The 14,500-nt window shown below is 41.7% G+C and overlaps 1 protein-coding gene across 1 annotated transcript in view; it reads left to right on the top strand.

The window, feature by feature from the left end:
- Positions 1-14,500, top strand: part of phf2 (PHD finger protein 2) — a 170,324-nt gene that overhangs the window by 89,427 nt on the left and 66,397 nt on the right. The window contains 1 exon segment of the mRNA XM_034167362.1: positions 11,388-11,473. Coding sequence (XP_034023253.1) covers positions 11,388-11,473 — 86 coding nt within the window.

The raw sequence follows: 14,500 nt of genomic DNA on the forward strand, positions 1-14,500 counted from the left end.
GACTCTCTCAACATCCCCTATGATCATGGACCAGGGTAGGATGGTAGCCGGAGCTGTTGATTGTTCCACGAAAAGGTGTCCAGTTTTCGGTTTTTACTGCCTGGTTGGTATGAGAAGGTGAAATTGAAAAAACAGGGACCACCTGGCTTGATGGGAGTTTAGCCGCTTAGTGGACTGGATGTACTCCAGGTTGCGGTGATCGGTCCAGATGATGAATGTAAGTGCGGCCCCATCCAGCCAGGGCTTCCATTCAGCCAGGGCTTCCCTAACTGCCAGGAGTTCCCGGTTGCCCACGTCATAGTTCCTCTCAGAGGGAGACAGACACCATGAGAAGAAGGTGCATGGGTAGAGACGGTTATCACCCTCAGCTTTTTGGGAGAGAACGGTTCCTATACCGGAGTCGGAGGCATCCACCACCACCATGAACTGGCGAGGTGGAAACCGCATTTCTCAGCTTTCACAAACAACCTGAAAGACTAAACATGCATGCTCGGTGTGAGAGCATGTACGTAAAAATCAGGATGTCATCAAGATAAACAAACATGAACCGGTTGAGCAAGTCACGCAACACGTCATTTACCAACACCTGGAAGGTGGTGGGCGTGTTGGTGAGGCCGAAGGGCATGAGCACGTATTCAAAATAGCTCATCGGCGTGTTAAAGGCCATCTTCCACTTGGCCCCCTCCTGAACGTGTACCAGATGATAAGCGTTCCGACGGCCCAATTTGGTGAATATGGTGGCCCCATGCAGGGGACTAAACGTAGAATCTAATAAGGGTAGAGGGTAATGATTGCGAGCCATGATAGAGTTTAGTCCCTGGAAATCAGTGCAGGGGTGAAGGCTGCTGTCTTTCTAGCGGACAAAAAACCCTGCCCCAAGGGAGGGTGGGGACAACGAAATCAAGATTAACCCATCAGCTAAGGAGTCCCGGATATAGGCCTCCTTTAACTAACATTCTGGATGGGAGAGGTTGTACATTCTACTGGATGGTAACCTTGCACCCGGAAGTAAGTCAATCGCAATATCATAGGGACGGTGAGGAGGGAGTGGGACTGACCACCTCCTTGACCGAGACGCTGGGAGGTACTGAGGAACGGAGGCACCCCTTGAGGCAGGTTTTGAGACACTGACCAACGGCCTGGGTCAGCCAGTTGATACCGGGATTGTGTTTACTGACCCAGGCATGACCTAAAACCACCAGGGAAGTGACGGAAGAACAAAAACCTGAATTGATTCCCTGATACCATTATTGTGACTGGTGTAGTACGGTGAGTGATAGCCATTAAGGCTGTGCCGTCTAAAGCATGCACCGACATTGGTGAAGGAAGCGGTTTGATGGGGAGATGTGCATCAGACGCAACGTCTGATCAATGAAATTCCCATCGGCTCCGGTGTCGATAAGTGCTGGGGTCGAGAGGGATGAATATCCAAAAAGAATCGTGGCTGGGATTTGAGTGCGATTAGAACACACACCTGTGAATTTAATTTAGCTCACCCGCAGCCCGCGCTCTATGGGTGAGTGTTGTCTTTTTGGCCAAATGGGGCAAGTGCTAAGGATATGCCCCTTAGCACTGCAATCGAGACCCTCCACGGCCTCCAGTCTCCGCTGTCATTCTTGGGGGCAATTTGGCCCTGCCGAGCTGCATGGGCTCATCAGCAGGGGGACTGGAGTGTAAGGAAGAAAAAACACAGTGGAGCCAGATGGACCAGGGCCATCTGGGCCAACAATATTAAAATATCATAAATATGTAGAATATAAATTACCAATAAAATGGACATTTGGGCTCTGATACCAAACTTGCACTTAAGTAAACAAAGGAGCTATAAACAGTTGACATCCCATCTTGTTCGCATTAATGCAAACTCCTCTCATATTTGGCTTAACCCTTACCAAAAGTAGTATATGCAAGTATGTTTCAAGTATACTTCTAGTTTACTTTTTATATACTTATCAGTACTATTTTTTGGTAAGGGAAAGCCAAACTTTCCCCCAGTTTCCCACAGTTGCAGAGACTACCTTTGAAATCTAGGTCATTTGGATTTTTTTCTTCCACACTTGGTAGACTTGGAGACTTTGACAATATAATCAAAAGCACTGAGTGAACAGTTTTTGAAGATGACTTTTAATTTTAGGACATTTCGGCTGTCAAGCTAATCCGTTGTCATTGTCGTGGCAGTCCCCCGGAAGCAAAGAAGATCATCTCCCGGATGGAATGTGATCACAGAGATGACTGAACTGGGCCATTCGTGGCACACACTGTTTCTAACGGACGCTGCATGTGGTTTCTGCGGGACGCTTCCGCTGGTTAGGATCTTGCTTTCTCTCCCGTTCCTCTTTCTGTCCTTGTTTTTTATCCATATTTTTTGGAAGTCTTCCACTCCTGTGTGGATCATTGCTTGCCAGCTGGCTCAGTCCCTCATTTGTTCTTCCCAAGTCTTCCAGTCAGTGGAGCAGCTTGTCAGCCTAATACGATTCGTATATGACACGACATCCACACATCCATTTTCTGTACCCACTTACTCCTTAAGACTGGGAAGACTATTTGAAGACTGGGATATTGCATAGAGACAGTAGTTTGCCTTCATGTCTCTTATAAATGATCTGAGTCTTGTACTTTAAACTGACAGGAGGTGCTGCTGGCCTCTAACTTTGTCGAGCGGGCATCTCTTTGTCTTGATGTAGAGCATGTGGGTTTTGCACAGAGCGTGCAGTGGCTGGGTGGGTTTGGCTTACAAAGCAATCAGGAGTCCAGATATGAACATATGCGACATATGTTACAATAATCAAAGATGGCATGTTTCATCTCTTTGACTTTGATGATATTTTAAAGAAATGCCGACTTGTATTAAAGGTAAATGAAAAGGTTTTTTTTGCACAATACAATCCCTGTGCTTAAGTGCACATTAGGGTTGGGTATTGGGACCCGGTTCTTTTCGGGTATCGTTAAGAAATGACTCAATCCATTGACATCAATAACCTTTTTGCTTAACGATTCCCTTATCGGTCCTTCAGAGTGGCCGTTGTTTTTGGGGGTATTGGTCAGGAAAATTATAATTTCTCTACATTGATTACAGACCCTGCAGAGGATCTGTAATCAACCGTTTCTGCAGCGCAGCTTTGCTTTGAACCTTGAACCAATCGAAGCAGTGATTCGCAGATCGAAGCAGTGCTTCAGTCTGCTGCTTCGTTGATTCATTGTTTTATTTCCCTTTATATTCATTTTTCCCCTCCAAAACCCTAAAGAGCATATGTCTTGAGTAACATTTACCTTTTTTGTGTTAAACCACCTGTTATGTTCTTCTAAAACAGTTGATAGATGTATTTTATAACTTAAAAACAGGACCGATGCTACACGTTAGCGTGTCTATGGCGTTTCAGTGTTAAAGTTAGCATTAAGCTGTTCGCATCTCAGCATGTTTGTGTGCATTTGTTTTCTGTATAATAATTAATGGCTCAGCGTTCGTTGTCGTATAAGAGTCAAATTGTAATTTTTTTAAATTTATTTTATTCACATATTAACAATAATAACAACAACAATAATAGTAATAATAAGTCATAATAACTAATAATGCTACAATACAGTTTTAGAGAAGGAGACAAAAAGAACTGATGAAAAAAACATAACAGAAAAGATAAATCCAACTAATAATGTGTGACCATAGGACCTTTGTGGCTAGGACGGCGGTGGGATCGAACCCCAGACTGCTCGAAGTAAAGACCAGGACTCTACCAGGTCAGCCAAAGGGGAATTCCCCGTTAGCCAAGCTAGTGGGAACGTCTTTTCAATCCGGACTTCATCTTGCTACAAATGAAAATAAATAAATGGATATAGAAAGAAATAACTGTTTCCTGTGAACACCTAGTGACTCTTACACCTCCACTTCATCCCTGTTTTATTTAAGTTTAATGACAATTTGTTTCAGTCAAACCATATTTTCAATTTGTTAATTTCTTCAGTGATTTCCTCCAGAACTATCTGCCAAACTAGAAAACTGCTGCATCCTAGTAAGAGCAGAATATTATTGGAATGAATTTGAATTGGCTTATGACTGAAAGAATGAGATTGCGAGTACAAGCGGCCGAGATGAGTTTCCTCCGCAGGGTGGCTGGGCGCTCCCTTAGAGATAGGGTGAGGAGCTCGGTCACTCGGGAGGAGCTCGGAGTCGAGCCGCTGCTCCTCCACGTCGAAAGGAGTCAGTTGAGGTGGCTCGGGCATCTTTTCCGGATGCCCCCTGGACGCCTCGCTGGAGAGGTGTTCCGGGCACGTCCCATTGGGAGGAGGCCCCGGGGAAGACCCAGGACACGCTGGAGGGACTACATCTCGGCTGGCTTGGGGACGCCTTGGGGTTCCCCCGGAGGAGCTGGGGGAGGTGTGTGTGGATCGGGAGGTCTGGGCAGCTTTGCTTGAGCTGCTGCCCCCGTGACCCGACTCCGGATAAAGCAGAAGAAAATGGATGGATGGTTGGAAAGTTGGGTTTTTTCTCACCTAAATGGATGCTGCACTCACTGCAGTTTATTGACTGGAATAGTCCCAGATTGCATTTCAGAGCTTCTAGAATTCAAACATTTCCGTGTGGGTGGTGTTTGGGGTAATTTGGGGTTTCGGCTTTTTTTGTTTTTCACCACTTTGATCCCTGAATATGTCAATCGCAAGTCACTTTTGTGCAGATTAAATGTCTGAAAGGAAATGCTTTTGACAAAAACTACAGATTTTATTTATTTTTATTTATGTCCAGAGATCAAGGATCCACTGACCAATTTAAAATGTTGTTGACATAGAAAACCTGTAAAGCCTACTTTTAGTACACAGAAAATTCACAAGAGGTATCGATAAGGGAATCAATAAGGAATCGGATCGATAAGCGGAATTGATAATGGCTTCAATATCGATAAAATCTTATCAGTACCCATCTCTAGTGCAGATCGGGATGCTGTTTTAACAAAGATCCGAAAATCAGTAGGACACATATTGAACTAGAAGCACTCAGAGAGTGCAAACCTCCGCCAAGGCCATGGGGTCACTGACGCCATAACATCTACACGCCGTGGAATCACTGAACCTAAAAAAGTCTAACAATGATGTTTGTTCAGTAGTAAAAAAAGTTTCATCTGCTGTGACTGGATAGCATGTATCCTTAGCGCTTGGCATGACAGTTTATTGCAACTTGCACCTTTCCCAGAAGCTACTGTCATCTGAGCACTGATATTGATATTGCATGTGCTTATAGACAAAAACAAATAAGAGACAAAATTCAATGTATTATTCAACTAAACTGCAAATATATGAATTTTTTAACATTTATGAAACACTTCTCTAAACAAGGCCATAGGGTCACTGACCCTAAAAAGATTCCCTCCTTGGCACAGTGATCTATTTCTTTTTGTCTGTTTCTCTAAAATTGTATATAATAATCATTAGATTATTAATATATAAACAAAAATAAATTTAAGAAATATTACAATTTGAAAACAAATGCACCCAAACGTGATGACAGCTGCAACTGCTTAATGCTAACTTTTAACATTGAAAATACCATAGACATGCTAACACGTTAGCATCGGGATCCGGATCCACTAAAATTTAATCACTTGTTCCTCGTCATTTCCAACCACTCCACAAAATTTCATCAAAATCTATTCAAAACTTTTTGAGTTATCCTGCTGACAGACAAACAAACAAACAAACCCGACCAAAAACATAACCTCCTTGGCGGAGGTAAATTTCAACAACAAAAAGAACCTGGAGCTGCACCCGTGTTAATATATAACTCGTTCGTCTTTGAACGAAGCCCCGCCCTCCCTCACATATCATAGAAGTCTGTTTATAGTCTTTTGACTAACTGAATAAAAACATAACTTTCCCTGCAGAGGTACTTACATTCTGTCAAAAACTGGACCAGTTTTACACACAATCATCCTACCATGTCTAATGAATATTGGCTCTAAACTGTTTCAGTTAAACAGTTATGACCTTGTTTGATCTTTCAGGGTCACCAAAGGTCATATGACAAAGGAAAGGTGAGACATTATCAGTTATAACAATTTTATCATATACCTATAAATGATAAATGTTGTATGGTTTTCTGAAGGGTGTAAAAAGCCATATTCATTAGTGAACAACTTGATAACGATTTTATCATATACATGTACACTAAAGGCAATAGTAATAAATGCTGTCAATTGTAATCAGAATTTTATTAAATACGGGACACACTGCTGCATGTGTGTTTAAAGATAAGACTCATTTCTTCCACAGTCATTTCAGCATCTATAGTGACATGTATGTTAAGCAGGTCCTCCTTACGTGTGTGTGTGTATGCTGTTTGATCACCCACATCCAGTTACTTAGAAAAAATGTTCTCTAAGCGCCACATGATCTTCTTTTTTCTCAGTCAGAAATTCAGATTTTCTGTATAATTCCCCTGTTCTTCCGAATAGGTTGCTCTAGTTAAGAACTGGCATTTCCACACACCACCCACTCTGCTTGTGTTTGGCTGGAGTTAAAGTAAGGAGGGTCTGTGTTGTAAACTGTGGAGTTCCCATTCTGGGGCAACTCCCAGTGTACTGAGGTTGGAAGCAGCGACACCAAATGGGAGGAATTTGCTTTGTGTAGGGAACAATGACAGCTGCTGTTTGTTTGAAACACTGAGACACAATTTGGTCATTTACAGCACTGTACTGCTCTTGCCATTTTTTTTTTGTTTCTTTGTGTAACTTTATTCCCATTTTCTGCTGCTGAAGCCTTTAAACATTATTCCTACTCCCCTGTGCTCATTCAAACCCAAAACCCCCTATCTGAGTTTGCAGCTTAACATATGAGTTTTCAGCTGCGTGGGATTGTTTTGGTTTGCAAATAGTCAATAGTACGTCGCTTCGGCTGCTCCCTTGGTTTCACTCAGAGTCGCCACAGCAGATCCAAGGTGTGTCTGCATGTTGATTTTTGGCACAAGTTTGAGATTAGCCGATTTAAATATAAAGATTTTATATGTCTCAATCAGGCCAGATACCAATTTCTGTAATTGGATGAAAATCACAGGAATTGGTATGGAGCCTGATCACGGTACTTTTAGCTCACCTGGACCAAAGGCGTCAGCTTGTATAAACATCCTCTTCTCCGAAACCACTGTGCCAATGAAGCTGAAACTTGGTGTGCATGTTCCTGCCAATGAGCACACACAAAGTTTGCTCAAGGCATTTTGATCGGATTTCAAATATGGCCGCCATGGCATCCATCTTGAAAATCTCATATATAGCAATTTTGTCAGCTATTTATGCACCAGTTGAGCTGAAATTTGCTGCATGGTTATCAATCAGCAAATCTAAAAACATATTCGACAGGTTTTGTTCCTACCCATGAGGACACCAAATTTAGTCTGAGATGTTCCAATCTGATTTCAAATATGGCCATCATGCCAGTTGAATTGAAATCTCATATATAGCTGTTTGTTAGGATTTATGCAGCAAGTGAGCTACATGAGTAGCAATCAGCAAGCCAAAAAATATTTCCCAATACTGATGGTTTTCTTGTTGTCTGTGGTTTCCTTCTGCTAACAGGCTGTCTACAAGCCCGTTGCAAGAAGAATGAGGGGTCAGAAGCCCCCTGGCCGAAAGTGTGTTTTCGAAGACATATTTTAAAGACATTTTTTGCATAATATGTAATAATAATTATTCATTCATTTTGTATACCTGCTTACTCCAATCAAGGGTCAGGGGGCTGGAGTCTGTCCCAGCAGACATAGGGAAAAAGGTGTGGTAGACCCTGGACAGGATGCAGGGCGACATATAGACAAATGAATACATTCACACTTGCACGGACTCCTATGGCCAATTTAAAGTTACCAATTCACCTAACCTGCATGGTTTTGGAAGTGGGTACTCACATGGAACCTACGCAAACTAAGGGAGAACATGCAAACTCCACAAAGAAAGGACCAGGTGGAGATAGTCACTAAGCCATTGTGTTGCTTTGTTAAAAAAAATGGTACATTAGTATTGATCTATTTTTCGCTCTTCTTTCATTCTTGGTATTTGCTTTTGCATTCTATTTGCACATTTACAATTCTATTATAACTGCTACTGGAACACTGCACATTTGTCAGTGTGGCAGTGTGGGATTAACAAAGGAATATCTGATTTAAATACATCTGTAATCACTAGCATCAGTATAGTACTGAATTTATTCATTCATTTTCTATACTGCTTATTCCAATTAAGCATTGCGGAGGAGCTGAAGTATATGTTGTCCCTTTGCAAGAGGTGGGGTATGCCTTGAACAGGATGATAGTCTATTGTAAGGCACAGTGCTGCATGGTAATTTTGTTTAGATTAGACTCACTTCAAAAGTGGATGAGTGAGGGAATCTTCCATGAGTCCAATGACAACTCTGAAGGAATTACAAGCCTCTGGAGAAGTGAGATGAAAGGTAAATGGACTGCATTTACTGTACATGGCACTTTCCATCTGAATCAGAACCTCAAACCACTTTACAGTGATGCCTCACATTCACCCCTGCACGCACACACACACGCGCACACACATAAGTGTGAAGGTGCCGCCACGCAAGGCGTTCAGTTGCACATAGGGAGCAGTTGGGGGATTCAGAACCTTGCCCAAGAGCTCTTACTGATTTTCCAGTCTGGTGGATGTTTGAACCAAGGATCCTCTGGTCTCAAGCCCAGTGCTTAACCACTAGACCATCACCTCCCCAAGTGATTGGAGAAACAGACATTAAGCAACTTTTACCTGTTGCCTCAACAGTAACAGCTTCATGGTTGAGTGGCACAAACTTTTGAAACAAAAACATGAAATCGAGGCTCAGGTGTCCGCTGTGCCTTCTGGAAAACTGCAGCTGAACATCTTTCAAACAAAGACCTTCTTTGCGCCACTCTAAGCTGTAACTGTCGAAGCAACAGACATAGACGCTCCATGCCTAGTGTCTGCAAACACAGAAGTACTGTCTGTCCTCTAGCATTGTTATTGAGCTCTTTCCTGACTTCTTTGTTTGCTATCAGACTTTTTTTTTAAAGTGAACCTCCGATTCTACACTAAATTGTCACACATGACCACACTGTTCCTGTTTATTACAGATTGATTAAAATGAACTCGAACAGATGCTCAATGACTGAGAGTGATTCTGTCTGTCCCACAGTGTGTCTTCAAAAAAAAAAAAAAGAAAAAAAAATCTGGCTGTAAGAAGTGGTGATTTGTATTAAAGGATATCCATGAGTTCTGACTGTGGAGCCTGAATTTTCTAAAGTATTTGTTTTGGGTTGTTCATAATCAAAATGCTCTGCTAATGTATTTTCAGTCAGTCAATCTGTCTATAAAGCAAGAAGCATCCCTGTGTGTGGATATGTGGCTCGCATATCTGTCCGACTGTTTCTCAGATCAGCCTCAGCTTCTAGATATGGCTTGTTTATAGCACGATGATGTGCATCCTTTATTATGAAAATTTGGGGATTTTATTTTCAAAACCTTTATTTTCCAACCTTTATTTTGAAGGAAGTTTTTTTGGGACCACCCCCAACACACACACACACACACACACACACACACTAATAATGTCTGCATCCTTGCACGATTCTTCAAGCTTCAACACTTAATTCAATCGCTAATATTGTGTTTTAATTTGAATTTAAGAAAGCATGGACTTAGTTTGTGGTTATTTTTACAAAACACAGGAACATTACATTACTCTGTCGCCAACTCCTACCGAGTTAGATAGTTAATTTCAATTTAAACGTTTTCAGTTGATTTTCAATTATATAGCACAAAATCACAACAAAGTTGGCTCAGATCGATTCACACAAGTAAGGTCTAACCTTACCAACCCCCAGAGCAAGCACACAGGCGACAGTGGTCAGGAAAGACTCCCTCTGGTGATTTGAGGAAGAAGCCTCAAGAAGACCAGAGTCAAAGGGGTGAAACTCTGTTTGGGCCATGCTACAGACACACTTGACAATACAGGAAATTATACAGGAGATTTTGGCAAGACGGAAGGCCTGCAGAAAAAACACCACACCCATCTCTGGATGGAGCCGCACCTTTAACAGAGAGAAAAAATAGAATCAGGCGGCAGAAAGACAACAAATTTAGCTACAAGAAAAACAGAAGAAATACTAAGATGATCGCTGGCCACTAGCCCTAAGCTTCACTAAAAGACCCAGAATTTAGATAGAGTTGAGGCCGCGGCCCTCTCTGTTTACTAATAAAATGAATTTAAAAGGCAAGAAAGCATAGTAACATACTATGCCAGTATGCTAGCCATACAAAAGGGAAAATAAGTGCATCTTAAGTCTGGACTTGAATCTGACTGCTATTGATGCAGGAAGATCATTCCACAGAACAGGGGCACAATAAGAGAAAGCTCTGTGACCGGCAGACTTTTTATTCACCTGAGGACACAAAGTAGTCGTGAACCCTGAGAACGCAGAGCCCGGGCCGGTACGTAGGGTTTAAGTAGGTCAACTAAGTAGGGAGGTGCCAGTCCGTGAACAATTTTATAGGTTAGTCTTAAATCTGATCTCAGAGGGACAGGAAGCCAGTGAAGGGATGCCAAAATGGGTGTAATGTGGTCAAACTTTCTGCTTCCTGTCAAAAGTCTGGCAGCAGCATTTTGAACCAATTGGAGAGCCCTAATGCTGGACTGTAGTAACCAGAAAATAGAACATTACAGTAGTCCAATCCAGAAGAAACAAAGGCATGAATCAGGGTCTCAGCATCAGCCATAGACAGGTTGGGACAAATCTTTGCTATATTTCGCAGGTGAAAGAAAGCAGTCCTCGTAATATCTAATGTGGAGGTCAAAGGACAACGTAGGATCAAAAATTACCCCAAGGTTCCTTACTTTGTCAGTGTGACGTATGACACATGAGCCTAGGTTTTATATAGTTAACTATGACCAGCTGGTCACAGTTAATGATAACAGCCTTGAACAGTGTGAAGTTAATCATCAAATGACAGCAACCATATGTACAAGTATTTTGCAGTGCAAGTAACATTTGCCGCCCCATAAAGTAAAAAAAACTTCCTTCGGCACTGCACTAGTAATTCTAATCCAGATTGATCTCAGTGCAGGTCAAATTGTAGTTATTGCCCGTGTGACTGACATGTCCTGATATTTTTGTAATGAAGGTGTTGTGTGTTAATTTTACGTTATTGCAAAAAATGATCAGATATGCTTTTGCATTATCGAAATCTGTGATAATTCACTTCTGAATCACTACTACAGATTTTTAAGGGTCCTCCTATAACAGATTGGTGTTAAAAGTGTAGCTCAACTTTGAGTGTGTTGGCAGTTGTACTCTTTCAGGTGCATGTTAGCGTTGCTAATAGTCACACATTCTTATATTCTCTTGACTCAAGGTCTTTGTTATTTCCTTTCAGCTGTGTTGGGGTGGATGAAGATGATGCTCCAGATATCGATATTTATCACTGTCCAAACTGTGAGAAGACCCATGGTAAATCAACGTGTAAGTACATATCACACATTTATTATTATTTACATTTGTAGTAGTGTTTGTAGTGTAAGTATTAATACTACTGTGACTTGATTTATCTATTTATTTTGGATTAAAATTGAAGCAGAATAAGATGAAACCAGGCCATCTTCATCTAATATTCATCAACACACCAGAACAAATTCAAAACATTTCAGCACATTCATATTACAAGTATTACAAGGAATTAATTTCTAACATCACAAAACATTAACTTTTTAAGCTGCCATCCTGTTTTTACCCAAGGCCATAATATAGCCATCGGGTATTGCGAAGGCCTTGTGTCCATCCGTCTGTCCATCTGTCTGTGCTCAGCATAATTCCAGTCCAGTTCCAGACACAAAGATGGCAAACCTCGACCTGTTTTAAGAGGCCAAATGGTCACATTCTGTTTCCTATTTTTATCCTCATATGGCTGAGGATATTTTAGCATTGCAATATATAAATATAATGCTGTGCAAAATGCTAAAATGTTGTATCTTTCAATTAAGTAAATTACTGTCTGTGTTGTTTGCTTTGAAAAATGACCACGACTCACGTTGTCAGCTGCAGTCTGCCACTGCATAATTTAAATTTCAATTTATTTTCATTTATATAGCACCAAATCACAACAGAGTTGCCTCAGGGCGCTTCCCACAAGTAAGGTCTAACCTTACTAACCCCCAGAGCAACAGTGGTAAGGAAAAACTCCCTCTGAGGAAGAAACCTCAAGCAGACCAGACTCAAAGGGGTGACCCTCTGCTTGGGCCATGCTACAGACAAATTACACAACAATTCACAAAATGAATATACAGGAAACGCTGTTGGTGCACAGGACAGGAGGGTCGCCAGCACAAATACAACTCACATCTCGGGACGAGCTGCACCTTAAACAGAGAGAAAAAACAGAATCAAGCATCAGAAAGACAAGAAATACTGTATAATTTGCCAGCATTAAACAACAAGAAAAACAGAAGAAATACTAAGGTGATCGCCAGCCACTAGCCCTAAATTTCACTAAAAGACCCAGAATTTAGATAAAGTTGAGGCTGCGGCCCGCTCCGTTTCCTGCTAACATTAATTAAATGAGTAAAAAGCGTAGAACTATACTATGCCAGTATGCTAGCCATATGAAAGGTAAAATAAGTGCATCTTAAGTCTGGACTTGAAAGTCTCTACAGAATCTGACTGTTTTATTGATGCAGGGAGATCATTATACAGAACAGGGGCACGATAAGAGAAAGCTCTGTGACCTGCAGACTTTTTATTCACCCTAGGGACACAAAGTAGTCCTGCACCCTGAAAACGCAAAGCCTGGGCCGGTACATAAGGTTTAATTAGGTCAGCTAGGTAGGGAGGTGCCAGTCCATGAACAGTTTTATAGACTAGTAGCAGAACCTTAAAGGAAGCCAGTGAAGAGATGCCAAAATGGGTGTAATGTGGTCGAACTTTCTGCTTTGTGTCAAAAGTCTGCCTGCAGCATTTTGAACCAGTTGGAGACCCCTAATGCTGGACTGCGGTAAACCAGAAAATAAAACATTGCAGTAGTCCAATCTAGAAGAGATAAATGCATGGATCAGGGTCTCAGCATCAGCCATAGACAGGATGGGCATACAATAGGAATTCTGCTATAACCACTAATGTGACTCACAGCATCAATATAACAACAGCTCTGCCTGTGCATACGCACATCTAGTGGTAGAACAGGAGAACTGCAACTAAGCAACAGCACACCTACAGTTCTCGTACATGCTGTTTCCTTCATTAATTTACGTTGCACAGAGAAACAAAATAATTTCACAAAAAACAAAAACTACGAGGGTCAAAATTATTAGCTCCTCTGATGCTATAATAGTCAATTATGTATCTTTTTTGCTGGATAACAGCTTGTAGTCATTTGTTGCAGTTTTCAGTAAGTCTCAGACATGTCTCCCGGGGAATCCCAGCCCATTCTCCTTTGGTGAGTCTCTCAAGCTCCTCCAGATTTGATGGTCTTCTGGCATGGACTTTGGTCTTCAGTTCACCCCACAGATTTTCAAAGGGGTTCAAGTCAGGACTTTGTGCAGGCCAGTCAGTAACATTCACTTTGGTCTTCTGGATGTAGTTCTTCACCAGGAGTGACGCATGTTTTGGGTTGTTGTCAGTTGGAAGACAAAGTGATGACCCAGACCCAGTTTTGCTGCTTGAGGTTTTCTTTCAGAATCTTCACATATCCTTTCTTCACAATTCCTTCCACTTAGAGGAAATTCCCAATTCCAGACACACTGAATCATCCACCCCGGTGTCCCAGACCGAATGGACGCTCTAAAAATTGGTCCCCATGATGACGTGATGACGCAGTTCAGGGATTATCACCTCGTTTCTGCTTCAAACTGCACTCCAGTCATCATCTATCTCAGTGATAGTTATCTGAAGCTTTTGTACAACAATCATTTCCAGATAAATTCACCATTATTTCATCATAAAAGGCGACAGAAGCGATCAGAGCGCCGCGGCTAAATGAGCTGCTAGCTGATACGCTCAGTGCGCGTAGGTCATTTCAAAGTGTTACGGAATTTCATAGAGTTTCTGCTTAAAACTGACTTTAGAATGATTTAAGCGGTTTTACCTTTATCATCTGATCCCATTAATCCATTTGATTGGTTTGGGTGAAGAGAGTCCATCTCAGATGTGCTGCTGTGGTCAGAAATGATGCATGCATGGGATAAAAAAGCTTTTTAACCTACCATCCCTGGTTCTCAAGAACAGGCACCTCAGTGGCTCTACTTTCTACTCTCCTATTTTACTCTTCCTTTTTAGATATTTAGATATACCTTGTATACTGGCATAGTTCCACCTTAGAATTGGAATATATATAAGATATACCTTACTGAATTTTCATGCGCAGATGCAAAAGGCGGACTGATTTTTAGGGGCAGACCGTTCAGTCTGTGATACCGGATTAATACTTCCACTGCCGTGTTTCACTGTGGAGACGGTGTTCTTTGAGTTATCTGCCTCTCCCTTCTTTCTCCAAACATA

Source organism: Thalassophryne amazonica, chromosome 3 (assembly GCF_902500255.1).
Source record: "Thalassophryne amazonica chromosome 3, fThaAma1.1, whole genome shotgun sequence".
Classification (NCBI taxonomy): Eukaryota; Metazoa; Chordata; class Actinopteri; order Batrachoidiformes; family Batrachoididae; genus Thalassophryne; species Thalassophryne amazonica.